Source organism: Tetrao urogallus (assembly GCF_951394365.1).
Source record: "Tetrao urogallus genome assembly, chromosome: 4".
Classification (NCBI taxonomy): Eukaryota; Metazoa; Chordata; class Aves; order Galliformes; family Phasianidae; genus Tetrao; species Tetrao urogallus.
In genome coordinates, this window is record NC_136817.1 from 36,926,292 (window position 1) to 36,943,175 (window position 16,884).

The following is a 16,884-nucleotide window of genomic DNA, read 5'->3' on the forward strand; positions in this document are numbered from 1 at the left end:
AAGGATGAGCATTCATACAAGCGAAATAGCAATAGCAGGATCACTAGGGATGTCAAAGGAAAGTAAGTACTTAGATGAACTCTTTTAAGCTTACTTGTTAATTTACACATTAAAATGTATTTAATTGGTTAACTGCTTTGATATTGTATCACTTTCTGTTATGTTTTAAATGTATCAATGCTATTAGCAATAGTTGTTAAAGTTTAACTCACTTTCATGCTTAATTGTATTCTTTACCATCTTTTGTACGAACTACATTATAATATTTTTAAAAGTAAAAGGAAAATCTTACTTTTTTCTGAAGTCATATCAACCTGGAAAAGAAGAAAAAAAAAAGGAAGATTAAAAAGTTGCAAAATAGTAAATGTATACAAAATCACCAGTGAAGTAATACTGGCTGAGTCAAGTAATCATTTAGGCTTATGTCTTTAAACTTCACATTTAGGATAGTTTAATTTTCCTTACTTTAAGACCATCATCATTAATCTGGAATTATGTCAGCATATGAAATAATATTACTAAAATAAGAATGAATAAAACAAACTAAAAATCTTTTAAAAAGTGAGATACCTCCACCAGCAGTCAGTTGGATTTTTTGTGTGTGTGTTTTAGTTTCTTAAATAAAAACGCAATAAATAAGAAGATCAGAAAAAAAAATTCTAATATTCTTTGTATGTTTTTAATGGATTTTTCTCACAACAACATTAGGGGACTTCACTGGAAATGCATAAACAGCATTATGGAGGCTAAAAGAATTGGTTTCATTCTGAAACCAATTCTGATCATCTGATAACAAATGTTTCATTCCTAATATATATATATATAGTGGCAATTAGCTTCTGATAGAAGACAGGTATCAGGTTAAACAAGGAAGTTACAGATCTACAGCTAGTAATATTTTTCTAAAAATACTTCTTCTTAAACGTATTTGTTAAAAACTTGACCACATTTTCATTTGACAGTGCCTATATTTCAGCACTAGAATAGTACTGATATTTACTTTTTGTAATGATAATAAAAAACTGCAGTCCCCACAACAAAACTTCTGAACTCTGTTCTGCAGTAAATTGCAAAGACATTCACACTCTTTGAGGAGTGGGCTAGTCTCACAGTGCTGGCATTTCTTGTTTGCAACATCTGAACATCCTTAAAAACATGGAGATGCTTTTCCTTATGTTACTCATTCATGAAGGGGTGAGACCTTAAGAAACATTTGTAACTGGCAGAACAGAGCTGGCAAAGCTGGGAGCTGCTCATATTTCTCCATTAAGATACAATTCAGTTCACGTTAAAAAAGAAAACTGTATATTTTACTTTGGGTAAATTTCCTTATAACTTCCAGGTTAACACTGAATCTATGCTAGACCTCATTATCCAGTTCATATATTTCTAATATCCAGTCTGCCAGATGTTATAAATGGACAAGACTCTTGAGTTACATCCCTTTCAATTATACATCCAGTGCATATAACTGCAATGTGATTGCAGATTCCTCACAACAGAGGAGAACTGGCTCATGGACATATTTGTATTTAGGTCTGTCTCTCTGCCTTCCTTCTCTGCCTCCACTAGAGGAAGTATGTTCAATCAGTACATATGGGGTACTAATAAAATGCATGCTGTATCAATCATCTACTGGCTCTGGTAAGAGGTCTGGTAGCAACTCTATGTTATTTTTGGAAACAGAAAAATTAACTCCACTTTTTTTTTTCTTTCTTTGTTGTTGTTGTTGTTGAAGAGAATATCCACTAAATAAATCCACCTATATGATGCTCTTCAGAAGGATAATTTTTAAATACTTTAACTAAGAAACTTCTTTGGAAGGAATATATACTATTAAGCATCTATGAAATCAGTGTAAAACTTTGATTTTAATTTGGGGAAAGTGAGACTTGGTAAATTCTGAAGTATGACTGTGAAAGATCCTTTTAAACTCCACACAGATTTCATCTTCAAGGTGTATCTATTAATTGTATTTTAATAGTATGCATAAGCAATCACATGCCGCTATGGCAACATTACCTCTTCTTCTTGTTCTTGGTCTGATTCTGATTCCTTTCAGTCCCAAAATGCCATGCAAAAACAGAAGGAGAAAACAGAGCAGCAAAATGCAGAATTGTTAGAAGGGTAAGAAAAAGTTACTTCTATCAACACTTTTGATAACATCTAAAAGAAGTCCATACGGTAAGTTTATGCAATTTCTTGTGTAAAAAGTGGCAGTGTAAAACAAAATGCTACAGAATCCAGCAAATTGCAAAAAAGTTGCTTTTAGGTGTTGTAGTTAATGATGCTCATTTGTCCTGAAATTTGACATTAATGCATGCTTTTATACCCATAAATTTAAGTAAGTATTTCAAGTATTCAAGAGGTTACTCATTTAAATTGAAAATGGCTTGAGGCACATTATTTGTAAATCATACAAAAAAGCTGTAATACAATTATATTACATGGTAAAAACACCAACAACATTTTGGTCAAACAGCCTAAGATGTTTCTAAAAAGCATGCTGGTCCTAAGCTGACAAAGAATAGTAAGAAGTGTCCTACTTATCACATGATGGCAATAAACTAACTTTTTTGAAAGAAACGAATATTTCTTAGGATCTGTTCTCTCCCAAATGGAAACCAAGGGCACTTCAATGAGAATTCATCTGGTCCTGAGCCTGTTATTTATAAATAGTAAGTCATGATAGACTTTTCATCTCCTAACTGTTATAACAATACTCAGAAGGATACAATACTCTGAACAACACTCTGACCTATTTGCAGATTCTTGACAGCTTAGATCAGATCAGATGTAAAAAGAAAATTTAGTGTCAAAATCAGCGTGATGTTAAAATAAATATAAGAAAATATTTTTGGCACTGCCATAACATCTTAAATTCTAGAGCTTGAGAATACTATGTTTTCAACACTAGCATCATGGATACATAAAGGCAGTCACTGAGAAGTGTGATAGCAGTCTGTTAACTTTCAGACTGGCAAATAATGTAATTTTCAGTTCTTCTATGTTTCATATTTTAAAAACAGGGTGAGATCTATAGGCTTGTATCCTTACACTTATATGTCTAAAAGTTAACTTCCTGTCCAGACAGGTGTCACAAGACAGAGTTAGACAACTGGGATGTCTTCAGCAAAACCAAGAAAGAGACTCAGAAATACTCTGAGTCCCAGATGTGCAAGATGTAGGTAAAATTACTGTGCAAAATAAAATCAGCATATGTCTTGTGCAACGCCAACCATGGGAGCCACGCAGTACAAAGTCATCCTCTACTGTCCTCTCCTAAGAGCCCTCAAAAAACAAGAGCTAAATGTGTGAGTACTAAAACCAAGAAATCAACAGCCCTTGTACTGTGTATTTATGCTTCTTAAAATACATGATTATAAAGCTTTAACAATATTTTAACCTCTTACTTCTTCCTCAGTAACATTACAGTGCTTCATACCAGCATGATTTCACAGTACCTTTGTGTAAACAGGTAACGTGATGTTTAAATTACATATGGCTTGATGAACAAGACCTCTTGTTGATTTTGGCTCCTTCATGAATGATAATCGTCCGCAGGGTTCTTGAGTGGTATCTCGCACCTGGTGGAAAAAACATACAGAAAATTAATTGAATTAATTTCTGGTTTGAACTGCACACAACACTTCAAATTATTCAGCAGAAAGAGGAGAAAGAAAGTTCTCTGCGTTTTTTCTCCTACTTATTTGTAAACATACATGTAAATGTATTTGCATCAAAGTAAGAGAGAACACAACCACATGCATGCTTAGACAGTAGAAACTTATAGAGGCCAGTGATAATGCTGTCTATCATTGCCTTAAAAGAACAAAGATATTCTGGTATGGTTAGTCTTCCATGTTAACTTACAATACCTGCTGTTCCCTGAAATAGTCCCCAGACTGAGTGGTAGACAGACTTATTTTCTATTAAGATATGAAATAAACCAAGTCCATTTTCCTCATGTTTGTGCTAATATCAGCAATAAGTCTCAAAATTCTGGTATTACATATTGTGTTTGTTCATTGCCTACTCTTTGGCTGAGGGGCTGTACAGAAGATTAAACTTAACATATTCTGCAAAATATTTCTCAAAATACACTGGTTTTCTCAAATATATTGGTGAATTTTATTCTTAAAACGAAGAAGTTTGCTGGAATATACTCATAGGTGTGACCGTTACTATCTGCAACTGACACTACAGAACGTCATATTTTCAATTTTGCACTGAATCAGAAAAATATGTTTCACAGCTGTTAGCAGAAACAACCTCGGCACTTAGGAGAATGGTAATGTACTTTTAGCTTTTGTATAAAAAGGACACAAAATCACAAGAGAAAAAACAAAGCATTACCTCATACAGTTTTCTGAACAGACAAATATGACACAATTAGATAAGCGTGCATTAATTTGATCAGACTGAAAGTACTAGATGCAAAGCCACATGTGCTGGCATAGAGTAGTAAGCTGTAACAAGCTTTAAAATGCTACTGAGAAGGAGGGAAGTTGTCTAGCAGCATAGTGAATTTAATTAAGGAGGGAGTGGGTTGACTTTCTCCAATTTTTTGAAGTTTCCATTTCTAACGTCTCTCTCTAAAGCTGTTTTACTTAATGACTCTGTTGTAATCAGACTGAGCCAGCAGAAAAACACAGTTTGCTGGAAAAGGCACATGAATCTCTCTGTGAATCTCTCTGTCCAAAAGAGGCGGCAAAAGCACTGCTTCATATCTGCTCCCTGCAGATCTCATGAAAGCAAAGGAGCTCTGTGGCCCATGGTTTTTGCATTACTGGCACTTGAATCTGGGCCTAAAACATTAGCTCATTTGGTTTGAACTTTTTGTTTGGTTGGTTTAGCTCTTGTTTAGAAGACTTTTACTCAAAAGATTTTACAACAGTATAGTAGCATAATATATGCCACAGTAACATAATTAAATGATGATTCAAAAGTACTTCATTTTTCCTTTGTTCTCAAAAACACAGTAAAACCATAACTTGAAATATTTAAAAAGGACCCATACTTTTCTTACAGAACTTCCAAGCAAGTTTTGCATTGCTACTGAAGAGCATCATAGCTGAAAAACAACTGCATCTCTCTTTACAGTCGTAACCATATTTACATACACCTGGTGTGACAGTCATAGTGGGACAGATTTTTGTCAATTCTTACATGTTTGGCTTTTTTTTTCCTGCAATGTACTGAACCCTAATACTGAAAATCAAATACAACTCAGTCAAAGCTTTTAGACTGTAGGTAGAGAGCAAGAATTACTGAGCTACCATTTTGGTGTCAGAAAGAATACTATGGCCACACAAAAGCTGAGACACAGACAATTGTCTGTAAAGCCAACGTTTCTGAAATTTCAAGTACCTATTTCCATGCATCTGGTAGGCTCTGTGTATTCAAGTCAGTTTAATCCACTACGAGAAATCTGGACTGTTCAATCAGCTAAGTTTATCACAAATTCCCAAAAATATTATCAGTAGCTCATTATACATTATTACATTACCTTAACAAATAGAGGAAGTCTGTTTTCTTTGAAGGCAAAAAAACTGAATATGTGATGCTGTCCACTCTTAGTTAGTGGCACCAAATTGCCAAAACAGTCAACATAGATGGGTTTTCCTTCTAATACCTATTGGAAATGAATAAGAAACAAGGTAACAATCACAGTCATGAGGTTAGGACTCTTCAGCCTAGTTCCACAGTAGCTGCTTGGATCAAATTCTTAAATTTCTAAGACTTGACCTGTCAGAGTACTTGCAAGGATTGTTATGTACAGTCACCACATTTCAGATTATTAAATTCTAACTGGAATATTTCATCAATATTTCATTCAGTAATACTCGTGTAACACTGTCAATGACCAGGCATGCATTCAGTGTCATGAATCTGTGCAAATTCTCAATTTCTTCGTTAGTATTTTTTAATGGGATCTTTTTTTAGTATACTTTGCTAATATGAGCTTGCAACAATAAAGAAACATTTTCTTCAGCATTCAAACCAGACATGAAAGGTAAGATAAGCCTGTCTGAATATCATGAATTTTCCGAGTGTTCCTAAACAATTCAAAAAATTTCTAAACTAGATTTCCTATGAATTTGGTCTATTAGCAAATCTGTTGCAGTAGGCAAAGTCACTATGTACTAGTAGATTATGTTCATTTTGACTGAATTCGTGAAGGTCAAGAGCTTTTGAAAATCAGGCCTCTAGCAAATACCTCTCCGAAATGCCTGTGTAACGATGCTGTGCACGTCTCTGGACTGTTGCTTGTGTGGCCCCTCCACATGTTTAAATCTCATCTTAACAGTTTTGGAGCCATTTCCTTCAACCAGCCAGTACATTAATACCTCAACACTACTTTCCAGAAATTCAGCCTTCTCATTCAGTTTTATGAGCCTATATTTTATCTAGCTACTCTGCACAACAAATGCCTATCAGGGCTTCAGGAATAGTAGAATAAATTTTTTTAAAGGTGGAATTCAACCATGAAAAAAAGAGATCATATTAAGCAGAAAAAAATGCCATGAATGCAGTAAACGTGTTTTCAATTTCTCATTTCTTCTAAGGAAGCTGAAAGAGTCAGGAAAATAAAACCAAACCAACTTTTTAACAGGCAGTTTGTTGGATTCCACATTAGAAAAAACCTTCACTTTGCAGGAATGTATATGAATCTTTTAATATTTGGTAACAAATATGCTGTTGACTGCTTTTTCAGTTATTAATATGTATTTATGGAGTTACTGGCAGCTGGAATTTACCTATCCTTTTTGCTGTCTACCCTTTTCCCAACACCTTGTTAGTATCAGGTTCAGGAAACATAATTGTTCAACAAAGAACACCACCCCAAATCTCACCTTTACTTAGATATTGCCTCTAAAAAAACCCCTATGATAATTACTGAGAAATCTGAGTTGTCTCCTGGCAGTCTGTTACAGAACTAATTAAAACTTATGCAATCAATGTGGATCATCACAGAAATGACCACTACGTACACAGGGCTAGTGAGCTACCTGAGGCAAAAAGTCAATTCACATCTGTCACCTCATTTTTAAGTGACTTTTCTAAGTCTTAGATTTTTCATAAACCCTAACCTATGCAAAATTTGTACAGACTATTTTTTTCAAATAAAAGTCATACAAAATGCCTTCTCCTGCTTGCACAACTAGGAATCTCCATAGGTCAGTGTTGTTTCCCTACATAAAAGTAGATTTAATAAGGGGTAGTTGGAGAATGCTCTAACTCTGAATCTTTGACTTACTTAAAGAAACGCTGACCCTGACACTAGAAGAAAGGAGAAAGAATTTTTAAGTGCTCATCCAGATAGTAAACCCCAACTTTATTTTTTTACATGATTTCCTAGTATACATGAACCCAGTTTCTAAGTGTAGCTGTTTAACAAGTCGACCATAAAAAGGCAACTTAGGAAACAGAATTCTTCTAATGCAGTTTTGTCATATACATTTTTTAAGTCTTAGGCCTGTAACAGAGAGCTCAGACTCAACCAACCTATTTCCTCTCTCCTTGAATCTAGCTTACTATTACACATATTTAAATATTAAATTTTATATATATATATATATATAACATTTTGTGAGGACACACTACATGTCTCCTTAAAATGTCAGTGATGCTACAGAGAAAGCAAGAAAAGCAGCTTTGCCAAATGTAATTCCTTTCTAGAAGTGCAACCAGATGATTGGATTTCTTTATGAGTGGAACACAATCTGGGCTGATCCAGGAAGATGCAAATGCCCAAATATAAACTATAGATTTCAGCTAGCCCTCTGGTCTAGCAAGTCAGTAATGGCCCATTCATTTGCACCTCTGTGCTCCCTTGCATCTTACCATGATAGATGACACTGCATCATAAGAGTATTTGTTAGCACTTGTATTTTTCAGTCTTTGTTCCAATCAGCAGGCAGAAAATATTAGCTTAAAATTAGCATTAGCAAATGCAGAAAACTGTGTAAGATTCATGTACTGTACCTCGACATCCCTGCTTCTGGCAACTTCAGCAAAATTTTCTTGCTGTTCTAGAGTTTTATCCACCTTGTCGTCTGTCATGCAAAAACATCTTAACCGTGCTTCAATGGGATCATGTGATTTGGCAAACACCACAAATTTGGCCATGTAGGGGACGCAGATAATCTCTCTATACACTTGAGAAGCAAAAGTAACAGACTCTTGTGTCTGTCGGCAGTCAATTAACCAAAATCTGTAAAACAAAATGATGAGCTGAATAATCAACACAGAAAGATTTACACAACAAATTTTTCCATTGTGGCAGCACAACTGTCTCTGCATAGTGTGAGAACTGCCTACTGCTAGGGCACATAAATTACTAGAAACCTCAAATCATAGATATATATTGAATGTAGAACATTACTGAAGATGTGGATGCTGAAATTCACGTCTGAAACTTCAACTTCCAGTACAGGTCTCCTTGTGCCAAAAATGATCCAATTCTTTACTGAAAGCTACAGGAGCTTTAGCCTTTCTTTCTTTTCAATTCAGCCCAGAAAAACATTGTCCAGCAACAAAAAAAGGGTAGAATTTCTTTATACCTTTTTTAAGACAACTGAATTATTCTTTTGTAAAGATAACTCGCTTTCACTTAAAATAATTTTTAAAGATCATGAAGATAATTTTAGATAATTTTATTTTCTAAATCGCCAAACAGAAGCAGAAATTCATCACTCAATTCACAGTAAGTAGCATGTATCGCTGTCTTTCTCTAATATCTTATTTAGTTTCTCTCTGCAGCTGATGACGTTTCTTTTAAATAAAATTCTCTTTGTGGGTGGAAAGTATGGTTGTGTTTGACACCTGTAGGATGGAGAAGGAAGTCATGAGAGGTCAAAGCCACCTCAGAAGCTGATATAATCTACAGGGAGTTTATCACTTACTGTAGATTACATGACGTTATAACATACAACACAAACCTTTCAAGTCTGATTTCTCTAGTCTTACTCATCTGCAGTTGAGTAATAGTACATATCGTGCTGTGCTTATCTGTAGAACTTTTAACAAACACACTGGTTAAAAAACAGAGCCTGACAGCGTTTGAAGAGAGAAAGCATGTTTGGTACATGAAGGTTGTTGCACACTGATAGTTTACTTTCTTAGCATGCGGGAGAACTATGCTCTGCTGGACTCAAACTGAAGAGACTACATTCTCTGAGAAATCACCTTTATGCTCAAATCATTTTTCCTGTACACAAGTGGCTAGGAAGCCAAAGCAGACACTAAATTAAAGCAATAACAACAACAACAAGCACCACACAAAAAACCTTGCAGTTCAGGTAATGGAAAACATCTATGCCTCAGAGTCTGCATTTTAATTTACATGTATTTTAGACTAAAGTATCTGTTTCTCAAGCTCACTTTAGAGAAAATTTGTCTTACAAGCAGGGAAAAAAATCTGCATTATTACTGATTTAATTAGACATAGACACTTTACTGTAACTAGCAAACAGTTGGGTACCAGCTGGTTCACAGCAGGGCACAAGGCTAAAAAAAAAATAAAAATAAAAATGGGTAGACGCGCTTTTAGATGAGGGCATAAGTCAAGAAATTCAAGTTAGTTTGTCCTTCAGCAAAGAGGGTAATTCTCTGACTGGTATGAAAAATCTAGTTTCTTCAACAGCATTTAGAATCACATTTGGGTTAAATACTATTGAACATGCATCTAGATAACAAAGTAGATGTGAAACTCATTGAAATTTCTAAATTAGACTCAGGGTACCTAACGCTACAATAATAATCAATTGTAATGCCATCAGTGAGATTAGGAAACACTCACTACTAGGGTCTCTAATGAGCTGTAGTTCTATAAATTGTCACCCTCGTTCTGGCTGTATTTCATGTGCAATCTGCTGGGGACTTCACAGTTTCAGAGATTTTGAACTCTCAGTCCCCAAATCTGGATCTTAAATTAATCTTTAATTTCTCCCTGTAGAACACCGCAGATGATAGCAGATGACAGTTAAAACAGTTTAAGATCTCCCTCTTGTGGCTGTAATTATTAAAGAAAAATACTTAACTGAAAAGAAGTGCAGGAAATGTGGATAAGCAAAGCATTGAACTTAACAGGCCAGAAGTTCTGAATTGGGATGTCTAGAAAAATAAAATTTCATTTTTCCTATTGTTACAGTTAGACTGTAGATTGGATTGCAGGAGCTCAATTCATTTTAATGTAAAATATTATATATTAAATCTAATAGTAGTAACTGCTATGCCCACTGAATGTTTACACTGAGGGAAATTAATTGCTTTTCATGGGCCTACTCATACTTTCAAAGTTATCCAAGTTTCTTTTTAACAGTTCGCAAGATTACAAACCCTAAATTTAAAACTTTCTAACTTTAAAACTTGTAAAGTGTTCTCCAAATGTATTCTCTGTCATAGAGATTTTTTTGTAAAAATCATATATACAGTAAAAACTAATATACTCTTCTAAAATAAAAACATTGAAATTCTGTTTTCCAGCTACCAGAAAGCCAGCAGTTGAATCTCATTACAAGAACAGACGGTTGGAATAGAATCTTCATGATCACAGTTTGGTACACCTACAAGGCTTTCTGCTCCATTTCTCATTTGTTGGATATGCTGAGAATCTTTTATAAGGTGTATAATGAGCTTCCCAAACAAGGCATTTTCATTTCCATGAAAATTTTCATGTTTCTGCATCTGAGAGAATCTAAACCAAACTAGATTTTTCTGGTTATCTGAAAATTGACCTGTCCCTCAGATTACTATTTTAGAAAGGAGACCATGTCATTAATTCATTTCTGGGATGATGGCAGGTGCTAACTGAGATGAGAATGACATACTCATTAATTTCTTTCAGCTTGTATGGACTGTACTGCTGACAGCTCTCACACATCCTGCCTGGAGTAGGAGCCTTCTGGCTTCTAAAATAACTGTTCGGTTCATTCAGGGCACAGTCAAAATATCTATGCACCTTCAACTATACTAATTGAAATTGTTTAAAGGAAATACTGAAACAAAATGCAGAGGAAAAAGGACATGTATGTTAAAGTAACACTATAAATCTTGTTTTTATAGGTACCTGGCAGACACATTTGTTGTGAAGGAAACACATTCATTAACAAATGTCAGTGGTGTTGTTCCAGTGATGTCTTCCCATTGGGCAGGGGTGGTTCCTCCTGAAATGACAGTGGTGTTTAAAGAACAAAAAACAAGCAAGTCTCCAACCTTCTTGCTACAAAGGTGTAGCAAGCTAATTAACACCTCTGCTCTGGAATGACTCACTAGCACATCTTAGTGTGTAATGCACCTTAAAACACTGGGATCATCTTTGAAGTCAGTTTGGAAATTGACAAAGATGCTTGATGATAACTTTTAAACAGAATAAATGCATGCAGCTAATTGCTCCCTTTTGAATGAAACTACATATGGCATTAATCACTTCAAAGCAAAGTAAACTTGAAGTGTTTGACTCTAATATTTTTCCTCTGATGCACACTGCCACCTTATGTCTGTACCACACTTACTGTGCTAGGCAGAGCTTTGTTGGTACTCAAGAAACAGTAAGTGTGTGAGAAATGCAAACACCCCAGCCCCAAACTGTACAATTCTGTAACGTCTCTCATTAGCCCAAACAACAAATTGTATTTCTACTATAAACTAATTGATTAGGAAGTAGTGCACTTTTACAGCCTCTCATCTCAGTCAAGTTTTCACAAAACTTTCCATGTGTATAATCAGTTTAATATATTTACCCCACGATGACTCAAAATTTCAAGAAGCACATGAGAAGAGAAACCTTAGAATTTTCAACTTACCTGTTATGCTGCATAGTAACCTTAGAGTGGGTGTGTCACCTCCATAACCATTCATGATCCCATCACTGGAGGCCTTGGGGACAGGAATTGTCATCGTGATGGGTTTATGGAACTTCCTCCTCCTGGGCTCCAGTGTGACTATAGGACTGAAGGTAGCCTTGTTGCCCAAAATCTTCTTTATAAGTTCAGTATGCATAGGTTGAGCCTTTTCAAAGCAAAAAACAGTAAGAGTAGTAACTTGAAAACAGAGTATGTGAGAAACTGGATCTGTATAATGCTGGAAACGTTATAGCTGTTCCATTAGATGGCACAGTTTCCCTGCAAGCTGACAACTGACTGTCACAGAGAAAGGGAGTCCTCTATTCAACAATTTCTTACACCTCACTCCTGTTCCTATTGCCTTTCCTAGCACTCTCATCAGTACCAGTTTAATGCATTTAACCTATAGTAAATATAACCCTGCTGTTAGGTTGTTTTGTTTTGTTTTCTCCTGAGAACAAACTTTAAACTGTTCTAGCAAGCTACTCAGCTTTTTACAGAAGACTACAACAATCACAGTAGCCTGACCAAGGTAAATGGTGGATCCATTCAACAGCTTCAGCAGGAAGCAAGGATGTGGGTGGGGGGGTGTGGGAACCACCTCTCCTTTCAGTAGTGAGCAACTTGCTGTTTCTTCTGAGATCATATAGATGGCTAAAAGACAAGAATCTACCTAACTAGAATACCCAAACCTTTATAACTTTGATTTTCACAATGAATTTTAGTAAGCACATTGTAGGCAACAATATACAATACAATAAGCTGTATATAGGTGACTTTACAGTCTGAAAAAAAACCAACATATATATCCTTCTAATTGTTTCATTGTACCTGGAGGCCAACACGAATTCGTTTGGTTAAAGCCCCTTCTGGGAAGACTGCCTGCACTTGTGGTACAACAGTGCTGCTCAGCACACCCCCCTCAGGTCCAATAAGGTTGCTGTCCTGTTTGATTCGAGACACCACTGCAAAGTACTGAGGGAAATCACGAGTGATGATGCGGCAGATACGTTTCTTCTCAAGCTCTTCTGGTGTGTCAAGTACTGATGCAAAAGAGAAGATGGTCAGGAAACAAGGTTTTCATAGAAGCAATACAGAAGATCCCAGCTGTCACAGTTTAACTAGTACTTATAGAAGTAAAATGAAACATCTCAACATTTTAAGCTCAGCTAAAACAGAGAAATCAAAAGAGGAATATACACATTCAACAACTAACTGAATGAAGCTTAAAACTCATAACATGTTGATAGCTTGCTCCAAATTAGCAGGCAAAGAAGCTAAGAAGAGGACTGGTCAGAGGCCTTTTCCACTTAATGTTATACTAGAGCTTGGACTTGCAGTAAGGACACAGAATTCTAAATCAAAGAAGTATCAGAGTATAAGTGCACCTTTAAATATGCAAGTTGGCTCATTTTTATTTAAAAAAAAAAAAAAATCCATCAAAATTAATATCAATTCTAGGATCTGCAGGTCCTAGACAACCCCAGTCCATTCTGTTCTCTCATTAAACGAGCACCCATGAGTGACAGTTCCTCCCACACTTGTAGCTGCTTGGAAAGGATTAGTATGATAATTGCCTTGTTTTGGAAAGATATTTGATATGGGAGCTTTTTGTTTAAAACTGTGAAAAGAAGCAGGAAGATATATAACTTTAACATCTATTTTCAAACTTACGATGAGTAGATTCAGTCTACTTCAGTAGACCATGCAAGAAAAGCAGTGCTTCTGCTAGCACTAAAAAATGATTGTACTCCAGTATGACTATAGCAAAGTATCTGGAATGTATGTCAGAAGTTCTCAGAGTAGACAAAACACGAGGTGCAAAACAGAAAAGATGGTAAAATGTTATTGTTCCCAGTAACAGATGTAGTAATGCAGGAGCAGAGGAAAAAAAAAAAGCATCGCACTGGATACCTTCATCCATCCCATTCAGGATTTCATTTAGTTCATCCTCAGTGTATTCACAAAAATGTTCCTTCCAGCTGTCCCCGTTCTCACTGCGCAGGATCACCAGTTCTCTCTCTTTCCCACGCAGAGCAGCAAAATGGGGAATCTCCACAATCACAGGCCTGGCACAGCAACACAGCGCATTAAATGCACACGGGAGAGAGGAAGAAACAGGATTAACAGCAACTCTATTCAGTCTGCTACAAAGTGACCTGGAATTCTACCCATTCTCTGGACTACTTTTGCATAATCCTAAACTAAACATCACTAACACACATTAGATTTTCACAGGGACCCAGTAAATGCTGAAGGACAGATTCAAAAGTGCATTCACCTCTTTCCACAGTGTGAATGGTATTTGGCTTAAAGAGAAATTTGAGAACTGTTTTGCAAATTCGTTCAAAACTCATCCTCATTTTAGTTGTCACTACTGTCTGGGTTAACCTGTGCAACTTCATTTCAAAGAGAATCTACTGTAATGCATATCAATAGTGGGACAAATTCTGATCTCACTTATAGTAGTGCAAATCAGAATAACTTCATTGCAATCAGTGGGCAACTGTCCTGTGTCAATTTTACTTTAGTTCTCTAAGTTCCAATGAATTTATTCTGGATTTGCACTCTGGGAGAGAGAAAGGATGTCTGAGAAGATAATCTAGGTTTCTATTTATGAACAGGAGATAAGAATTTGCCTTGTCTTACAAGCAGATGTCAATATAGGTATCAATATATGTGTGCATATATATTTATATGTATCAAGTAAATATACACACATGTGTACATACAATATATTTATAAGCACATAAAAATACATACTCTTGAAAATAAGAGAGAAAATATAAATATATTTGTATATACAGTTCTCTAATTAAAGTACCCACATAGGTTACCATATACATAGCAAATGCCATCTGTTCTATTATACTGGTGGTATTTAACATGTATCTTACTCCTTAGTACTTGAAAAAAAAATCCTAAATTTACAGTAGATTCTTTTTCTTGGTCACAATCCAGGTTGCTTTGCTACAGACATCAAGCACATAACTAGGAAGATCTCATGCCAAAACAAAAATGAAGGCCACAGTGCTTTAAGAAAAAGATACAAACATACCACTAAAACAAAACCACATACCACAAGGGTCGAAAATGATCCACTAAGGGTTGGGTATACAAAATTTCAAATCATAGAAAGGGACAATATCATGTGCACAATGACACACACAAAAAAATCATATTGCAAAAGGAGAAGAATGAGGAGGTCAGCATCCATCAATTTGTTTCAAGTCTCTCCTACCCAAGGAATTTGGTCCCAGGAGGCCCCAGCTGAAGGATTCGGCTGACCAAGCTTTCTCCCTCATTAAGTGGGGGAGGAGCCGTAGGCAGATGAAGTTTACTGAGTACATCCAAAGCAGCAGTGAAAGAAAGAACATAAATAAACTTTATGTATTTTTTTTTGCCAGAATGCCAGTGCCACTGTCTGATCCACAGAGTGGAATTAGGCTCTACACTGAATAAGGTTCCATCCTAGAGATGCCAATTTGGTGATCAAAATCAGCAAAATGTGTTTAATTAGTTTAGGATCTCTTCTTGCTCCAAGAAAACAATGGGAATTTTTGCAGTGAACTCAATGGGAACAGGATTTGTATCTTGCAATGCATCTCTGCAATCAGTACAGTCATTTCCTGATCTCGCTGTCAGTACAACATATACGAAAATGCTTTCAGGGAAAGCTCTGAGAAAGAATAACACCCTGCTGTACCCCAATCTTTCAGATGAGATGTTCTCGTTAGACAGAAAAACCATTAAAAAGAAAGTAGGAGAGATACTCAAGGTTGTTTTATGTGTGGGAAGACTAAATGTGACAGCACAATATTTCTTCTGCTCTTTAGATTGTGTTCTGCTTCTCTTTAAAAAATGACCAAAGAGTGAAACAAGTAAGGGGTACAAAGCATCTCATTAGCACACTTTTTTATTTGTGATATTAACAGGTATCCTAGCTGTGAAAAGAAATGGCTGGCTTGGTCTTCATATTAAATTCTCAGGTGCTCCAGAACTGCTTTTGCTTTCTTATCAGATTAGAGCAGCAATGAAGTGGTCAAAACATGCCTTGAGTCTGGTCTTCATTCACACTACATATAAAAGCAGTGGGCAGTTAAAAACTAATTAACTTTTTTTCTCTGCTTAATCTCAATATTTCAGAAAAATCATTAACAGTGATAGTGGCTCTGATAGCTGCCTATTACAACAGCATTTTAAAGCAACTGATTTATTTTGATGACTTTAAACCATTGCAGTTTATAGGGTGTCACTTTTTTCAATTTCTGAATGAGGTTGTTTTTTACTGTAATAGTAGGGGTTCCGTTCCTTCGGTCATCCACTCTTGGATGCCACAGCTGATATGGAAAATATTTAGTAAGACAAATTAAAAAAAAAATATGGGTAATTGCTGCTTTCAGCTGAAAATTGCTAAAACAAGTTCTGCAGCTGACACAAATCTGATCTTTCTATGGTTTTTGCAGCATAGGACAAAATAAATGACCTGGAATTCTGTGGTTGCCCTATTACTTAGTTTAGGAATTTCAAACCTAGAAAAATCAAAGGTACTGTGCTTCCCTGAAAGCCCAAACTTCTGATAACACAACATAAGCTTCTCAGATACGCAGCTGTAACCTGTGTTGTATTTGAAGCAGGCTTCACATCAGTGCTGTGCTATTCACACCTAATAGACAGATTATTTAATTATTTGTTAGTTTGAACATGTTTAAATATACTATGAACAGCCTTTTCTGGCTGCAAAGGGATTTTCCCACTAAAATATTACAACACTTACTTAGTAATAATTAAGTCCAGGAAAGCATTTCAACCTTAGTGCAAGAGGTTAAAAAAATCAGTTTGCAAAGGAAAAGGCTTAAAAAATCTTTGTGCATTGAAAACTAACTGAAGACTTGCATTTCACACAAGCAGTCTGTTAGCATATATCAGAATAATCTTTTTCTGTTCAAATCTTGGAAGAGGAACCATTTCAGTGCAACTTGCAAACATGAAAACATACCGAACGTTTTCCTTTAGGCCACATGGCACCCCTTAC

At 35.8% G+C, this 16,884-nt stretch overlaps 1 protein-coding gene across 1 annotated transcript in view; it reads right to left on the reverse strand.

Moving 5' to 3' along the window:
• ANK2 (ankyrin 2) overlaps positions 1-16,884 on the reverse strand; it is a gene marked incomplete at both ends in the record, with an annotated part of 175,923 nt that overhangs the window by 23,026 nt on the left and 136,013 nt on the right. The window contains 10 exons of the mRNA XM_079534109.1: positions 293-314; positions 2,023-2,055; positions 3,465-3,587; positions 5,510-5,635; positions 7,990-8,218; positions 11,075-11,171; positions 11,811-12,015; positions 12,681-12,892; positions 13,764-13,918; positions 15,091-15,189. Coding sequence (XP_079390235.1) covers positions 293-314; positions 2,023-2,055; positions 3,465-3,587; positions 5,510-5,635; positions 7,990-8,218; positions 11,075-11,171; positions 11,811-12,015; positions 12,681-12,892; positions 13,764-13,918; positions 15,091-15,189 — 1,301 coding nt within the window. The remainder of the gene's footprint in view (positions 1-292; positions 315-2,022; positions 2,056-3,464; positions 3,588-5,509; positions 5,636-7,989; positions 8,219-11,074; positions 11,172-11,810; positions 12,016-12,680; positions 12,893-13,763; positions 13,919-15,090; positions 15,190-16,884) is intronic.